This window comes from Chiloscyllium plagiosum, chromosome 7 (genome assembly GCF_004010195.1).
Source record: "Chiloscyllium plagiosum isolate BGI_BamShark_2017 chromosome 7, ASM401019v2, whole genome shotgun sequence".
Lineage (NCBI taxonomy): Eukaryota > Metazoa > Chordata > Chondrichthyes > Orectolobiformes > Hemiscylliidae > Chiloscyllium > Chiloscyllium plagiosum.
The window spans coordinates 50683025-50701732 of NC_057716.1; the positions used below are offsets into that span (position 1 = coordinate 50683025).

Genomic DNA, 18708 nt, shown 5'->3' on the forward strand with positions numbered 1-18708 from the left:
TATTCAAGGGAAATTAAGTCTAGTTTGCTAAATTTCTCCTCAGAAATTAAGTAATAGTTATTTTTGGCAAAACTGCAAAGCACTCCTACACAGGCCAACAAATCCTTTCCAAGATGCAGTGTCCAGACTGGAGCAAGAAGCTTCGAATATCTGTTTCTGCAGTAGTTCTCTCTAGCATTTTCAATTAGGAAGTTTAGGTCCTGCCTCAAAATGAAACTCTTTACTCTGACTCCTTTAAGCAGGCTCTCAATAAAATATGTATGCATATCCTGCAGCTTGTCAAAATCCCAGTCCCAATGGGATGTTTAGTGGTCGTAGTGTTGTGTAGGTAGAAATCCTGACCACATTCCTGCTGATTGCAGTCAAAGGGCACATATATATATTTTATGATCTCTTATTTGGTAGATTCTAGTTAACAATTGAAACAACTATGCTATATTTGATTAGATTAGATTAGATTATGATTAGATTCTCTACAATGCGAAAACAGGCCCTTCGGCCCAACAAGTCCACACCGACCCTCCGAAGAGTAACCGACCCAGACCCATCTCCCTCTGACAAATGCACCTAACACTATGGGCAATTTAGCATGGCCAATCCACCTAACCTTCACATCTTTGGACTGTGGGAGGAAACTGAAGCACCCGGAGTAAACCCATGCAGACACGGGGAGAATGTGTCTGCTTATTTTTACTTACACATATCTGTGCAGATGATTGACCTTTGTAGGTTTTAATTTGCATTTTTGATTATTGATGTTAACAATCATCGTACCAAAGACTACCAAAATAAGCACTACGAATGGAATAGACATCCAACAATTTTGCTGGTGTAGTTCCAACTTAAAAATTGAAACCCATTATAAGACAGTCATGTTTATTCAAGTTGCATTAGTTACTTTACAAAAGTGTGTTTTATAGTTGCCAACTCCCCACCTATTACATTCTTATGGTTAATGAGTTGCTTAAAAGTTAATTCTTCACAAATGCTTTCTTCTAGCTTCAACTCTGCTTAGTATTGGTTCTGAAGAGTTTCAGGAAGCACTTACTTCTCACTGTGTTGTGACACGGGGAGAAACTATAATTCGAATGAATACAGTAGATGAAGCTTCTGATGTTCGAGATGCCATGTCAAAGGCTTTGTATGGAAGGCTATTCAGCTGGATTGTAAATCGCATCAATACACTTCTTCAGGCTGATAAAAGTGTATGGTAGGTGAATGAACTATAAAAGTTGTGAAAAACCTAAAGGGCACCACAGAAAAATGTTTCAGGAAAATGTCTCTGCTTAGAGAAACCCTAGAGGCTATTCATAACAGCTGTCAGATTTCAAAATCAAGCAACATTAAAAAAATCCTAATAATTCTGTCATTGCGTCTTATGCCTGTCAAGCCTTTTCTCATTTACACATACATTTTTAATCCTAAAAATATATAATCTGATATTTATATTGCATAAATTAGTTGCAATCAACATCCATTGATTCTGATCTATTGACCAGAAATTGAACCAGACTCGCCATATGTATATACTCCCATCATGTACAAAAACATGTCAGATGCTAGGAATTCTGCACTGAGAAGCTGAACTTCTGTCTCCCTAAAAGCCTGCCCACTTTCTGCAGAGTGCAGGGTCAGGACCATGATTGGATACTGTCCATTTATCTGAAAGGATGCAGCTCCAACAACATTCAAGAGACTTGACACCATCCAGGACAAAGCTGTCTACTTAATTGGCATCCTGTTCACCACTTTCAACCTTCATTGTTTTCACCACAAATGCACAATTGCAGCATTATATGCCATCTTCAAGATGCACAGCAGAAATTCACCAACTGTCCTTCAACAGCACCTTCCTAACACCTGCAAGAATAAGGGTAGCACATACATGGAAATGCCACCTGCATATTCCCCTCCAAGGGTCCCATAGCATTCTGTGTTGAAATTATATCATTGTTTCTTCCTTGTTGCTGGGTCAAAATCTTGAAACTGTCTTCCTATTAGCGTTGTGTATGCTCCTACGCTCCAAGGACTACAGAGTTTCAAGAAGGCAGCTTAACCACTTTGTCCAGGACAGTTGGAGAATAGTGTTATGTACTATCTTAGATAATGCTGGCCACATTCCTTGCATGAATTTTAAAAATCCATTACTGAAGTAAATATTTATTCTTCTGCTTCGACATGTAGAGGTTTAAATAAAGGTAATCTTATACTACTTGCAATAAAAAGACATAGATAAAATGATCTCGGTAGTAAAATCATGATCGGCATTGAATTTCCTCAAAAATAATGTTGATATAAAATTTGACATCACTCAGTAATTTATATTAAGATTGATCGAGCCACAAGCAACAAAACATCTACATGTTGACTGGTAACAACTTTGCTCCTCGCTTTCTTTTCTCTTTCCACCCAGCATCTTTCCATGGTGATGCAGCTGAGTATGGAAACACAATGGAAAGGAAAATAAAAGTCATGTTTCACCTTACTAGATTCTTCAGAACTGTGTATTGTTGTGCTACCCAGTTGCAATCATCAAAGCAAGCGAAGTTGAATAATTCCAAATGTTCAAAATGTTGTGTATAGCTCACACAATCGCTATTACCCTAAAGTTTATTCACACATTCATGCCTTCATAATCCACCTCAGCTGCATTATTAAAGAAGAAAACCAAGTGGAAACAAATTGCCTTCCCACAAAAAAACAAAATTAACCACAAGGTTGTTACAATTTGACACTTGCAATGTCTCATAAACTCTGGTTGATCAATCTTAGTAAATTATTGAGTGATGTCAAATTTTATATCGATGTTATTCTTGAAGAAATCCTACAATGATTTTATTTCCTGAGATCTGAGTTTTTTTATTAAAGATAGACAAATGGTTTGACAAGAATATTACTGAATATCTTGTAGCCTCACACAAAAAAATCCTAAGATATGTGATGGGGGAGCATAACTTCACATAATATTATTCAATGGACCTTGGTATCCATGATAGGATCTTTATTGGATAATTTTCTTTCAATTTTTGCTTAATATTTTTAATTTAAATTTTCATTAGTGATACTGGAAGTGTAATGAATGTTGGGATTCTGGACATTTTTGGGTTTGAGAACTTCAAGAAGAATTCTTTTGAACAACTCTGTATCAACATTGCCAATGAGCAGATCCAATTTTACTTCAATCAACACATCTTTGCTCTTGAACAGGTAGGTTCAATTAGAAATTGGTCAAAAGTCTACAAAGCGACAGCATTAGATGTTTCTTTTCCTTTTACTTTTGTATATACCTTTGGATGTTTTATAAAAGGTCCCCACACCTATTCAGCCACCTGAAAATTTGCTTCAACAATATAGTATTTCTTAATGATCCCTTGGTTCTGATTGTATCTGAGCAGTTTATGTATGGTCGGCTTGCAGGGGATATCTTGAGCCATGAAAGAGTGCAATGTAGTAGTCTTTGTCCTTAAGCATTCATTACATTACTTCTGTAAGGAATATTCCTGCAAGGTAGGACATTGGTAGGCAATGAATGTAGTACTCACTGACTATCAAACTGTTACAAAGTTACATGATCCTTTTGTGGCAAAATCTTGGTGGTCAAAGACACCACCTTCTTTCATAGCCTTTCCTTCGTTATCCACTTTGCTGAATCCCCTTACTTGACTCTACTCTTAACTCTCCAATCGTAGCCAATTGTTCTACTTTGGATATTTTTCCCCACTGTTATGATTCCAGACATTTTTGTTTTACAAAAGGAATCCAAAATCCGAGTTCTTTACTGGAAGAATGAAACCATACAATTTGAAAATCAATATATTTTAAAATCAGAAATCACAGCCAAATTGTCATTGACTATAAACCATAAATAATACATTAAATAGTAGATCAACTAAGACAGAGTTTTTGAATTCGCTCAACAGCATAATCAGTATACATGTCATCAATCCCAGTCTTAAAGGGCTTCAAAACTTTGTCTTCCTCACAAGAAATTTCAATGCTTCAACTTCTAGGATTATTCTTGATTCCCAGTTTAAAGCAGCACATAACTCTGAGCTCTACCAGTATGGCTACATGTCACACATCAGGAGAACCTTCTCAGCTCTGCTCATAATGATCTGGATGGAGTAGATTCAGAAATTTTATCTCTTTGAGTAACAGAACCACCTGCAGCATCTGGATCTTTACATATTCTCAGCCTTTGGATCTAGTCCCTCTTTGTTTTCTCCAGCCTGCCTGCACTGCACTAGAATTATTATCTTCATCTGAGCTTTGAAAGCACTTTATCATTTATATGACCTCAAGCAGATTCAAACCACTCCAAGGGTTTTGGATTCTAATCACACTTTTAATATTTAAAAATCACACAACACCAGGTTATAGTCAAACAGGTTTATTTGGAAGTGCTAGCTTTCGGAGCACTGCTCCTTCATCAGGTGGATTATAAGATTGTAAGACACAGAATTTATAGCACAAGTTTAAATTCTGTGTCTTACAATCTTATACTCCACAACCACCTGATGAAGGAGCAGTACTCCGAAAGCTAGTGCTTCCAAATAAACCTGTTGGACTATAACGTGGTGTGGTGTGATTTTTAACTTTGTACATCCCAATCCATCTCCAAATCATGATTTTTAACATGAGTTTCCATTTTTAATCGGGGATCGGGGATCAAAAAATATAATGTTTGAAACCATGGATTCCAACACACCATCCACACCATTATTTCTGGTAGAGTCCCCTAAGGATTTGGCTTTGATTCTTTCTTTGCACTCATGAGCATGCCATCCCAATATGGCATCAATTACAGATTCCACATGTACACTGACAACACCTAGTTCCACCTTCACATAATTTCTTTTAATTCTTTTTTGTAATTCACTTGTAGGGTGTGAGTGTCACTGGTTGGCCAGCCAGCATTTATTGCCCATTCTGTTTGCCTTTGAGAAGGTGGTGATGAGCAGATCCATGAGTCATTGCAGTCCGTGTGATGTCGCTAGACCCGCAATGCAGTTCGAGTGAATTTCGGTGTTTTCACCCAATGACACCAAAGGAGTGGTGCTGTGTTCCAAGTCAGAATAGTCAGTGGCTTGGAGAGGAACTTACAGGTGGTGGCATTCCCATATATCTGCTGCCCTCATCCTTCTAGAAAGTAGTGGTCATGGGTTTGGAAGGTGCTCTGTGAGGATCTCTGGTGAATTTCTGCAATGCATCGTTTGGATGGTACACACTGCTGCTACTAAGAGTTGGTGGTGGAAGAGTTGGATATGGTGCCAATCAAGCAGACTGTTTTGTCCCTCATGGTGTCAGGATGTTGATAGTAGGGGAATTAATGATGATAATGACATTGATTGCCATAGTGTGGTTAGATTGTTTCTAATTGGGGAATGGCATGGTATTGATGTCTGGTATTTGTGTGGTGCAAATGTTGCTTGCCACTTTTCAGCCCAAACCTGGATATTGTTTTTCTGCATTTGGTCATGAACTGTTTCAGTATCTGAGAGGCATGAATGTTGCTAAACGTCGTGCAATCATTGTTGAATATTCTGACCTTGTACTTCCATTAGCTCTGTGTTTTCAGATAGCTTGTTGATATACAGTCTTGAATGAAATGTAGTTTCCTTCAGTTAATCATTGGGAAGTAATAACACCTTTGGCCCTGCAGTAACCTACATACTCTTGATCCTGACTTCATTCCCTTTTCTGATAAATGTCTCAGGATTAAACACACTCCTTATATTCTTAGCCCATGAGCTAACATTTATATTTCTTATCCTCTCCACACTTTAATTTCATCACCATAAAATTTCTTCCCTCTGCCCCGTCTCAGTGCACCTTATCACTGAAGCTCAGTTATTTAATTGACACCAGCAGTATAAACAAATCTGATTTTCATCTGACTAGGTTCTCCCACTCCACCCTCCATAAATTTCAACTTATTCAAATGTCTATTGTCTTTATCCTACCGAATTCTGGTCATCCCATCAGACTTGCACTGTTTCAAAATTAAACTCTCATTCTCAGGTTAACTTTCCCTCATTCTTATTTTTTCTATCTCTCCAACAGGCTCCTCCTTGAGAGCAGTCAGGTTGCACTTAAATCTGAGTTTCTGATAACACTTTCAATATGGAGATGTCCTTTCAACACTATTTTTAAAAAATCAGAAGTGTGCAAAATAGTCGGATTGCCATGATATGGTGAGGCAGAGAGTGTTGTAGGTAATCCTTCTACAGGATGGTCTATGGCAGCACCCATTGCTTGGCAGGTGTGGAAGACCTCAATATACTCCTGCCGTTTATTTCCAGGCAGTCAAATCTGATAACTGGAAAATACCCATCAACCTCCTTTAACTGCATCACCAAGGTTCATGTGGGAATGGGTATCCTTGCTAGGCCTCACATTCACCTTCCTAAAAATGGCTGGCACTTGAAAACTGGCACACCAATCAGCACCAGTAATTTTCAACTCTATCTGCCTTTGTTCCTGATCTTGACAAGGCCAGAAATTCTGACCAGAGTTTCTGAACCTGTTATGATGAAGTATTTTTGGAGGAATGGGCACACCTCTGAAATATTTCCCAATGTATGTTGTGATGAAAAGTGTGTAACAGATTTGGATTCGTTGGAGACTTGAATGAAGTGACATGAGTTAAGATGCCCTTTCTAAGAACTTAGAAATGGCAGTGTCATAACTTGTATCCCATAATGTTTGTATTCAGTATTGAGAACTACTGAGGCTCGAGCTGGTTGGGTAGGGTGTAGTAGGGTGTTAGTCACCATTTTCTTTAACTTTCCTTACGCTGCAAAAGCCTTCAAGGTCTATGCTTGGCAATGCTTTCTGGAATCAAGAGTCAGTGCTGTGATTGGTGTACCAACAGTGATCATTGTGTATGCAACTATGGAGTGGCTGCAGGTGCATAGCTTAGAGAGAATATTAGTGCAAGTGACATGAAAATTGCCTCAAAAATTTCACTTGTACTGATGGCTTATTTTTCTACTCCTTTATTTGAAATCCAGTTCTTCAGTATCTTTGATTCATTTAAAAATATCTACTCAGGAATACGTAGACACAATACAATTATTGTACTAGCTTTATAATGCAAAACCAAGTTAGTCTTTACAGAACTATGGCTAAACTGCTCTCTTTTTTTAAAATCAAGCAGATGATTTTCTTCATTTGTTGATAGGGTGAGAGCATCACGGGCAAGTGCAGAATTCAATGCCCATCCTTAGAGGTCCTTGAAAAAGTAATGATTAGCTGGTTTTTGAATCCCTTCAGTCATTGTGTGTTGACACTATAACAGTGCTAATAGGGGAGGAGTTCCAGGATTTTAACCCAACAACATGTTCATATCAGTGATAGAACAGCACTATGTATCTGATCTGGAAGAGAACTTAAAGGCGGAGATGTCCCCCATGTGCCTGCTGTCCTTATTCTTCAAGATGGCAGAGTTTTGGGGGTTGAAGGATATTATTGAAGGTGCCTTGGTAAATTGTTGCAGTGCACCTTTGGATATACATTGATGTCACTGTCTGCTGGTGGTGGGAGGAGTGAACTTTGGAGATGGTTGTTGGGGTGCCATTGTAATGAGTTACTTTGTTCTGGATGGTGCTGAGATTTCTCGTATTACTGAGGTTACCCTCTTCCAGCCAAGAAGGATGTATTCCTTTACATTCCCAAACTTATATCTTGTTGATAGTGGACAAATTTAGCTACTGAGAAGGTGAGTTATTTGTTGTAAAGTTCCCAGTCTCTGGCTTGCTCCTGAATCCATAGCATTTCTCAGATCACTCCAGGTTAATTGCAGACCACTTAAGTTTCTAGTCAAAGGTATCCCCACCATGTTGATGAGTAAATTAGCAATAGCAATCGGTGCTGGGTCCTCTACTTTTTGTCATTTCCTTAAATGATTTGGATGCGAGCATAAGAGGTACAGTTAGTAAGTTTGCAGATGACACCAAAATTGGTGGTGTAATGAACAGCGAAGAGGGTTACCTCAGATTGCAACAGGATTCTTGATCCGCTGGGTCAATGGCCTGAGAAGTGGCAGATGGAGTTTAATTCAGATAAATGCGAGGTGCTGCATTTTGGGAAAGCAAATCTTAGCAGGACTTATACACTTAATGGTAAGGTCCGAGGGAATGTTGCTGAACAAAGACACCTTGGAGTGCAGGTTCATAGCTCCTTGAAAGTGGAGTCGCAGATAGATAGGATAGTGAAGAAGGTGTTTGGTATGCTTTCCTTTATTGGTCAGAGTATTCAGTACAGGAGTTGGGAGGTCATGTTGCAGCTGTACAGGACATTGATTAGGCCACTGTTGGAATATTGCATACAATTCTGGTCTCCTTCTTATCGGAAAGATGTTGTGAAACTTGAAAGGGTTCAGAAAAGATTTACAAGGATGTTGCCAGGGCTGGAGGAATTGAGCTATAGGGAGAGGCTGAACAGGCTGGGGCTGTTTTCCCTGGAGTGTCGGAGGCTGAGGGGTGACCTTATAGAGGTTTACAAAATTGTGAGGGGCATGGATAGGATAAATAGGCAAAGTCTTTTTCTGGGGTTGGGGAGTCCAGAACTAGACGGCATAGGTTTGGGGTGAGAGGGGAAAGATAGAAAAGAGACCTAAGGGGCAACGTTTTCACACAGAAAGTGGTATGTGTATGGAATGAGCTGCCAGAGGAAGTGGTTGAGCCTGGTACAATTGCAACATTTGAGAGGCATTTGGATGGGTGTATGAAAAGGAAGGGTTTGGAGGGATATGGGCCGGGTGCTGGCAGGTGTTGGGTTGGGATATTTGGTCGGCAGGGATGGATTGGACCGAAGAGCCTGTTTCCATGCTGTACATCTCTATGACTTTATGACTCTATGAATGTCAGTCGTGAGATTTTCTATTTCTGAAGATAGTCATGACGTGCCACTAGTCTGACACAAATATTAGGCACACTGACCTCTACACCACTGATGCCAGATGCCAAGTTGAAGACACCTCCTCCTACTGCCCCCTTGACCACGACCTCACCTCCCATCAGCAAACCATCATCTCCCAAACTGTATGCAACCTCATCACCTCAGGGGATCTGCCATCCACATCTACCAACCTCATAGTCCGGGAACCCCGCTCTGCCCAGTTCTACCTCCCACCCAAGATCCACAAGCCTGACTAACTCGGCCGACCCATTGTCTCAGCCTAATCCCGCCCCACCGAATTCATCTCCACATACCTCGATACTGTCCTATTCTCCCATTCCAGGAACTCCACACATACGTTCGGGACACCACCCACTCTCGCCACCTCCTCCAAGATTTTTGTTTCCCTGGCCCCCAATGCTTCATCTTCACCATGGACATCCAGCCCCTTTACACCTCCATCCGCTATGACCAGGCCCTCCAAGCCCTCCATTTCTCCCTCTCCCAATGTTCCCACCAGTATCCTTCCACTGACACTCTGATTCGTTTGGCTGAACTGGTCTTCACCCTCAATAATTCCTCCTTTGAATCCTTCCACTTCCTCCAGATGAAAGGGGTAGCCATGGGCAGCGCATGGGTCCCAGCTATGCCTGTCTGTTTGTCAGCTATGTGGAACAGTCTACCTTCTGTAGTTACACCGGCACCACTCCCCACCTTTTCCTCCACTACATTGATGACTGCATCGGTGCCACCTCATGCTCACATGAGGAGGCTGAACAGTTCATCAACTGCACCAGCAATTTCTACCCTGACCTTAAATTCATCCAGACCTTCTCAGTGGCTGAACACTTTAATTCCACCTCCCACTCAGCCAAGGACATGCAGGTCCTGGGCCTCCTCCTTATCATCTGACGCCTGGAGGAAGAACGCCTCATCTTCCGCCTCAGGAACCTTTTAACTCCATGGCATTGATGTGGATTTCACCAGTTTCCTCATTTCCCCTCCCACCACTTTATCCCAGTTCCAACCTTCCATCTCAGCACCGCCTTCATGACCTGTCCTATCTGTCCATCTTCCTTCCCACCTATCCACTCCACCCTATCACCTTTACCCCCACTTCCATCCTCCTATCACACTCTCAGCTACCTTCCCCCTAGCCCCACCGCCTCCCATTTATCTCTCCACCCCCAAGGCTCCTAGCCTCATTCCTGATGAAGGGCTTTTGCCCGAAACATCAATTTTCATGCTCCTCGGATGCTGCCTGACCTGCTGTGCTTTTCCAGCACCACACTCTTGACATAAATATTACTTGACACTTATCAGCACAGACCCCAAAGGTTGTTTAGGTTCTGTTGAGTATGAGCACGGGCTGCCTCACTATCTGAGGAGTTGAGAATAGTACTAAAGACTCTCAAATCATAAGCAACAATTTCCTCTTCTGTGGAACGTCACTGTTTGTGATGTTTGGACTTGAGACATGACCTGTAGGAAGTCGTGAAGTTATATGGTTGAGATGATTGGCCTCCAGTGACCACATCCCTTTACATTTGTTGTATGTTTGACTCCAAGGAGAGTTTTTCCTTGAATTTCATCAACTTTAATCTTACTAGAGCTTCTTGACATCACACTCAGTTGAATTGCCTTGATGTAAGGGCAGTAAAAATCAGCTTACCTTTCTTTTTTTTCCCAAGTTTGAAGCAAGGCTGCAATGAGAACTTGAACTGCGTCGCTTTGGGAAAATCTTACTGAACATCAATGAGCAGATAGATGTCACTGTGGTAGCTGTACTAGAATAACTTGGTTAGGGCCATGGCTAGTTCTGGACCACAAGTTCTTAGTATTTCAGGGGGGATATTGTTGGAGCCCACAGCCTTTGTATCCAGTAAGTTCAGCCTTTCTTAATACCAAGTGAAGTGAATTGAATTGGCTAAGACCTGGGGAAGTTATTTTGAGGACCTCAGGAAGAGGTTGTAATGAATCAGACTCTGGCACTTTTGGCTGAAGATGATGGCAGATACACAACCTTGATTTTGCACTGATGGTCTCAGCTCTGCCATTGAGAATGGGGCTTTTTGTGGCCCGACTCCTCCCATTACTGGTTTCATTCATGACTTGCTTTGGAATGTCTGCTGAGCTTTGATCTGACTCATTGGTTATGGAATTGCTTAACACTGTCTATAGAATACTGCTTTCATTTTTTAGTGTGCATGCAATTCTTTGCTGTAGTCTCACCAGACATTTTAGATATGTCTGGGGCTTCTTCTCGCATGTTCATTGAACCAAGATTGATCCGCTGATTTGTTATCAACAAAATAGTGAATAATGTACTGGTCCATGAGATTACAGATTAAGGTTGAATTCAGCACAGCTATTGATGGTCCTTATGGGTGCCCAGTTTTGTACTACAAATGTATTCTGAATCTATCCTGATGAGCACAATCATGCCATAAACATAGTGGAGGGTAGCCTCAATATAAAAGTCTGTACAGCAGTCACTCCTGTCAGTACTATCAGAGACAGGTACATCTGTGGAAAGCAGATTGGTGAGGGCAAAATCAAATGGGTTGTTCCATTTTGTTGGTTCTCTCACCACTTACTGCAGATTCTGGCAGATATATCCTTCAAGACTCAGCCAACTTAGTCAATACCTGTGCTAGTGAATCCCCTTTGTCAAAGGAATTTTAAGCCAGATTACATATTGTGCCCTTGCTATCCTTGTAGTAGGTTTCCATCCTCATGTTTGACATTAGCCATGAAATATTGAGGACTGGAATGTAAGTTATGGATATTCAGACCACCCCATAAGAGACCATAAGACCACAAGATTAAAGACCAGAATTAGGCCATTTGGCCTATCATTTTTGTTCCACCATTCAATCATGACTGATATTTTTGTTTCTCAATCTCATTCCCCTGCCTTCTCCCTGTAATCTTTGATCCCTTTACTAATCAAGAACCTATCTATCTCTGTCTTAACTACACTTAATGACCTGGCCTCCGTGGCCTTCTGTGGCAATAAGTTCCATAGATACATCACCCTCTGGCTCGGAAATTCTTCCTCATCCCAGTTTTAAAGGCTTGTCCCTTTAAACTGTATGCCCAAAGTGACCACCATATTTCTAGTTTATGCTTAAGGTCTGTCCTATCAATTGTGCCCAGAGATTACAATGGAATAGTCTGGGACATTAACAGAAAGATAAAATCCTGTAAGTGTGATAATGTCATGCTATTGTTTTATTAGTCTATGATACAGCTCTCCCAATTTTGCTAGATGTTATATTCAATAAAGCTATTTGCTAAAGAATAGCACTGGAGACAATCTTTACACGTTCTGGATTAGAGTTGCACCTTAGAAGAAAATGCTGTCTAATGAAATAACCAGAATTTCAGTCTGTGTCTAATTCTCAGTATTTTTATCCATCACCAGTTATTGTCCATCATCATCTTCATACAATTAAAATGCAATTTATCTACAATTAACAATTGCAAAATAATGATTATGGCACAATTAAGTGATTGAAATTGAACATACTGTGGTACACAGTAAAATTTGCAACAATATAATAACACTTAATCTGATTATCTTTCCCTTTATAGATAATATTCCCTTGCATAATTTAGTAAGGTTTGTGTCAGAGTTGTTAATATCTGGTTTTACAATATTGTCCTGCAACAAAAAAAGAGTGAAACAGACCAGGTACTGTTTCAACTTTGAAAAACACCAATCACAGCTATTATTGTTTTATGTTTGTAACTCATGAGGTTTTGCTTATGATCACTTGTAGATTGAATACCAAACTGAGGGAATTGATGCCACACTTGTTGAATATCAGGATAATCGGCCAATACTGGATATGTTTCTTCAGAAACCAATGGGCTTATTGTCTCTGCTTGATGAAGAAAGCCGTTTTCCTAAAGCATCTGACCAGACACTTGTCGGTAAGAATAACAATGGAACAACTTATATTTATACATAACCCTCCACACCACAGATGTTCCAATGTACATCACAAACCTTATCATTACTAAGGTGGTTGCCACATTGGGAAGGAAAAGATCAAGAGATGAACAAAAAAACCCGAAAGGAATAGTGTTCTATGAGGTTTCTAAAGATTGAAAATATTGTGCACACACAAAAATGTTTAGGGAACATGGTCAAAAGGATGTAATTTAGAAATTTGAAGGCTCTGCCCCTGATATTTCTGTCTTCATGGTTTACATAGAGTCATAGAGATGTTCAGCACAGAAACAGACCCTTCAGTCCAAACCGTCCATGCCAACCAGATATCCTAAATTAGTCTAGCCCCATTTGCCAGCTCTTGGCCCATATCCCTCTAATCCTTCCTATTCATAAACCCATCCAGATGCCTTTTAAATGTAGTTGTACCAGCCTCTACCAGCTCATTCCATACACGCACTAACCTTTGCATGAAAAAGTTGTCTCTTAGGTCCCTTTTAAATTTTTCCCCTCCAACCTTAAAACCCATGCCCTCTAGTTTTGATATCCCCCAACCCAGGGTAAAGATCTTGTTTATTTACCCTGCCCATTCCTCTCATGATTTTGTAAACCTCTATAAGGTCACCCCTCAGCCTCCGATGCTCCAGGGAAAACAGCCCCAGCCTATTCAACATCTCCCTATAGCTCAGACTCTCCAACCCTGGTAACATCCTTGTAAGTCTTTTCTGAACACTTTCAAGTTTCACAACATCATTCCTGTTGGACAGAGACCAGAATTGCATGCAGTATTCCAAAAGTGGCCTAACCAATGTCCTGTACAGATGCAACATGACCTCCCAACTCCAATGCTCAATGCTCTGACCAATAAAGGAATGCATACTAAATGCCTTCTTCACTGTCATATCTACCTGTGACTCTACTTTCAAGGAACTATGAACCTGCACTTCAAGGTCTCTTTGTTCAGCAACACTCCCCAGGACCTTACTATTACATGTATAAATCCTGCTCTGATTTGCCTTTTCAAAATGCAGCACATCACATTTATCTAAATTAAACTCCATCTGTCACTCCTCGGCCCATTGGCTCATCTGATCAAGATTCCATTATACTCTGAGGTAACCTGTCGAATCAGATTTTAATTAGCAAAGGTCTGTGAGAGCAACTCAACACTTCGAGAAAGATTCAAAAACAACTTTGGACTGAAAAATGTTCGGCCTTTATTAAAAGAAATATTACATGTAGTTTTTCTGGCTAAAAAATAAAAGAGAGGGAGAAAACAAAGGATCCCAGCACTCTCCAAGGGCAAAGAAAAGAGTGACATTATATACTTTAAAATATGCTGAGAAATTACAGATTATCATGAAAGGTACATCATCTGTAGCACTGAACCTTTGCCTTATTAGTTTTTCAAAACACTAATCATTTGTGTTATTCCATAACTCTTTTTCTGTTGTACGGATGTTTTGATTAGGCTAAAATCTGCAGTTCAAAATATACAAGGAGCCGTGAAGAAGATTACTGAAGTTTTATCAAGCTTGTAGAACTTGTTGACATTCAGCCTGGTCCTGAAAGCTGTTTTTGACCTTTTGTCACCGTCCTGTTTAAGAGTTGGCCATCTTTTTCCCATCATGCAATGTTAAATATTCCCCACAATATTACAAGCCTTCTTCACTGTCCACTACATCTCCAATTTAGGTGTGATCTGCAAACTTAACTAACTATACCTCCTATGTTCACATCCAGATTATTCATATAAATGACAAAAATAACTCTGAAAAGGTGGCATTTAGTGTCTGTGTTTAATTGGCTTTAGAATGGGGTGGCTGCCCTCTTCTCTATAGTAGGCCTTACGATGATGATAATGTTTCTTCCATGACAGTCTTAGGTAGGGAATTTTAGGACTTTGACCCAGTAATGGTGAAGCACAGGAGATATGTGTCAAAGTCAGAATCCCAAGATATTGCTGCTGTTGTCTTTATTGGTAGAGGTCATGGGACTGGAGTAGGTTTGGTGTTTTGCAGCAGGACAACATATTGAGTATATGAGAACCATAGTGCACTGTTGATAAAGGGGTCACATTCTGAGCTCAAGAGCCATACTGTGATCAAGTTGGCTAGTAGTTGAAATAGTCCAGGCCTCATTTCCAAAATGAATTTCTAGCACACACTGCTACTTACCATACAAAGCCTGCCCAACGTTGAAATCAGGGTGTCCATGTGAATCACAATGGTAAATAATTTTTCTTTTAACCGACAGTGTAGGTAGGACTATGAAAGTGATTATGCTTAGATCGTATGAGGAGCTAGGCATCTAATTGAAGAGCAGATCCTTAAAGATAATAATGTCTGGATCACTAGCTGAGCCACGTCCATATTGACAAAGGACTAAAAATTTGTGGGCGGCACGGTGGCACAGTGGTTAGCACTGCTGCCTCACAGCGCCAGAGACCCGGGTTCAATTCCTGACTCAGGCGATTGATTGTGTGGAGTTTGCACATTCTCCCCGTGTCTGCGTGGGTTTCCTCCGGGTGCTCCGGTTTCCAATCTAATCTAATTAGTGAAATGCATATGTGACACAAGGAATGGTGTGGAGGAGTCTGTTTTGGTTTATGGAGCATTGGCATCAATACTAGGACAAGTCAGAACTGTGCTATTGGAACAGCCTGCATTGAACTGTGCTGGGACCAGTGTTCGACCAATCCCATTAGTAGGGAAGTAGAATGAGTTTTAAACTAAGTATGAGGGTGAGAAATCAAATTTGAGTAGGTGTTGAAAATCATGGAGTAGAATCTAGGCAGGAGAGCACAAAAAGTCAAGGTCAGAGAAAGGCAGGAAGGAACAGATGGAATATGCCTAAAAAGACATTGACAAACAAAACCAGATATTATAAACTTAAGAAAAGGCTAAAACTAAAAGCTCTGTGGTAGCATTCATAACAAAGTAAATAAATTGAAGTAAATAAATACAGTTTGATAGCTTTTATATACACGTGGTTGCGTGATGCCAAAGATTGGAACCCGAACATTGAGGAATGTGTGACGTTCAAGAAGAACAGGAATCTAGGTAACGGTGGAGGGTTAGCCCTGTTAATCAAGGATGGTATTGGTGCAGTAATTAGAGATAATGCTGGTTTAGGAGATCACGACGTAGGATTGGTTTGGGTGCAGATGAGAAATAGTAGGAGACATAAGTCACTTATGGGAGTGAAATTTAAGAAGAAATACTCAAACTAAAATATTGAGTACTTGTGATTAAAGACTGCAGCTTCACAGCACCAGGGTCCCAGGTTCGATTCCAGCCTCGGGCAACTGTCTGTGTGGAATTTGCACATTCTCCCTGTGTCTGCGTGAATTTCTTTTGGGTGCTTCAGTTTCCTCCCACAATCCAAAGATGTGCAGGTCAGGTGAAGTGGCCACGCTAAATTGCCCATAGTGTTAGGTGCAATAGTCAGAGGGAAATGGGATTGGCTGGGTTACTCTTCGGAGGGTTGGTGTAGACTTGTTGGGCCGAAGGGCCTGTTTTCGCATTGTAGGGAATCTAATCTAATCTAATCTAAAATAAAGACAGCAATAAATAATCATGGGTGATATTAATCTACACATAAATTGGAAAAAGTGACAATGATTAAGCAAGTAAGCAATGGTAACCTGGATGTGGCATCAAGAATGCTATTGAGGTGGTTTCTTAGGATAGCACATCCAAAACCAACCAGAGAGCAGGTTCTACTTGACTTGTATTGTGTAATGTGACAGGATGAACGAACGACCTCAGAGTAATGGCACCCCCAGATAGCAGCAACCATAATATGATTGAATCTTCTGTCCAATTTTAAAAGGAAAAGAATGAGTGTAAGACTAGTATATTGAACTTGAAGAAGGGTGACTATGGGGCCATGAAAGCTGAGCTATAACTGAAGTAACCTGAGATACTAAGCTAAGAGATTGATTAATAGAGAAGCAATGGCAGACATTTAAGGGGATTGTGCAGAATACTCAGAATAAGTATATTCCTAATAAAACAAATTCCAAGGAGAGGGGCCACCATCTGAGGTTAAGGAAAGCATCAATCTAAAGGTAAAAGCATATGACATTGCACAGGTGAGTTGTGGATCAGGCAATTAGGCAGATTATAAGAAACAGCAGAGAATGACTAAAAGGTTGCCAGGAGTAAAAAAAAAACTGACAGTATCACAGGAAGTAAGCTAGGAATATAAAATATTTTCTACAGATATTTAGAAAGGGAAAAATTGAGTAAAGTAAACATTGGTCCTCTGGAGAGTAGGATTGGGGATTTAATAACAGATGGGAAATGAATAAATGTTTTGTTTCTTCCTTCATTATTGAGCATTATTGAGACTTTTCAGTAATAGATGTCATTCAGGAATTGGAAAGGAGAGAGGAATTTCGTAAAATTGCAATCATGAGAGAAGTGATAATGAGCAAACTGATAGCGATGTGGGCTGACAACTGCTTGGATCCTGATGGAATTCACTCTAGGATCTTAACAAAGATGGCAAATGAGGTAGTGAATACATCGATGTTAATTTTCCAAAATCTTTTAGATTCTGGAAGGATTCCTTCAGACAAGTTATATAACTTGTCAATTCAAGAAAGGAAGGAGGCAGAAAACAGGAAACTGTATGCGCGTTAGCTTAACATCTGTTGTCGGGAAGGTGTTCGAAGCAATTATTAAGGAGGTTACTGTTGAGCACTTAGAAAACCTCAAGGAGGAAGAGTCAACAAAAGAAGTAACATGCACTGTGGGTAAAGAGAAGTCTGTGGATATACTGTAGTTAGATTTTGAGAAGGCACAATGTGCCACATAAAATGTATTGTCAAAGTAGTAGCTCCTGAGATAGGAGGTAACATATGGGGTGGACTGACACCTGACTGACTGGTAGAAAACAGTGAGTATACTTAACTGTGTCTTTTTCTGATTGGCAGGATGTGAAGAGTGGAATCCACAGGGATCTGTATTGGAACTCCCTGTCTTAATTACTTGGATGAGGAAAAGAAGGCGTGGTAGCTAAATTTACAGATTGTAGAATGATAGTTAGGGAAGTATGTTATGAAGAGGACGTATGGAGGTTACAGATGGATATAAATAGGTTGAGAGAGGGAACAACATCCGGCAGATGAATACAATGTGGGAAAATGAGAAGTTGTTCACTTTGGAAGGAAGAATAAAAACAGTATTATATAAATGAAGAATGACTGCAGAATTGTGAAGTATAGAAGGATTTAGGTATTCTGAGTCACAAAGTGTTAGAATGCAGGTGCAGTAAATGATTAAGAAGTCTGATGGAATGCTCGTCTTTTATTTGGGAGGAATTAAACATAAAAGTAAGGATATTATGCTTCAATTATACAGGGCAATGATGAGACCACATCTCAAATACTGTGCGCAGTTTTGGTCTCCTTATTTATGGAAAGAAATATAATCGATAGAGGTGGCTCAGAGGAGGTTTATTTGAACCTTGAATGAGCAAGTTGTCTTAACCAGAAAGGTTGGACACACTGTGCTTGTTTCCATTAGAATTCATTGAGGAGAAAGTGAGGTCTGCAGATGCTGGAGATCAGAGCTGAAAATGTGTTGCTGGAAAAGCGCAGCAGGTCGGGCAGCATCCAGGGAACAGGAGAATCGACGTTTCGGGCATAAGCCCTTCTTCAGGAATGAGGAAAGTTTGTCCAGCAGGCTAAGATAAAAGGTAGGGAGGAGGGACTTGGGGGAGGGGCGTCGGAAATGTGATAGGTGGAAAGAGGTCAAGGTGAGGGTGATAGGTCAGACTGGGGTGGGGGGGACACACACACACACAGCGAGGGAGGGACACACACACACAGCGTGGGAGGG

The 18708-nt window shown here is 40.4% G+C and overlaps 1 protein-coding gene across 4 annotated transcripts in view; it reads left to right on the plus strand.

Moving 5' to 3' along the window:
* Positions 1 to 18708, plus strand: part of myo3b (myosin IIIB) — a 577679-nt gene that overhangs the window by 230188 nt on the left and 328783 nt on the right. For all 4 annotated transcript variants that reach the window (XM_043693701.1, XM_043693698.1, XM_043693699.1 and 1 more), the window contains exons 18-20: positions 1000 to 1210; positions 3060 to 3207; positions 12687 to 12840. In XM_043693701.1, the coding sequence (XP_043549636.1) occupies positions 1000 to 1210; positions 3060 to 3207; positions 12687 to 12840 (513 nt within the window). The remainder of the gene's footprint in view (positions 1 to 999; positions 1211 to 3059; positions 3208 to 12686; positions 12841 to 18708) is intronic.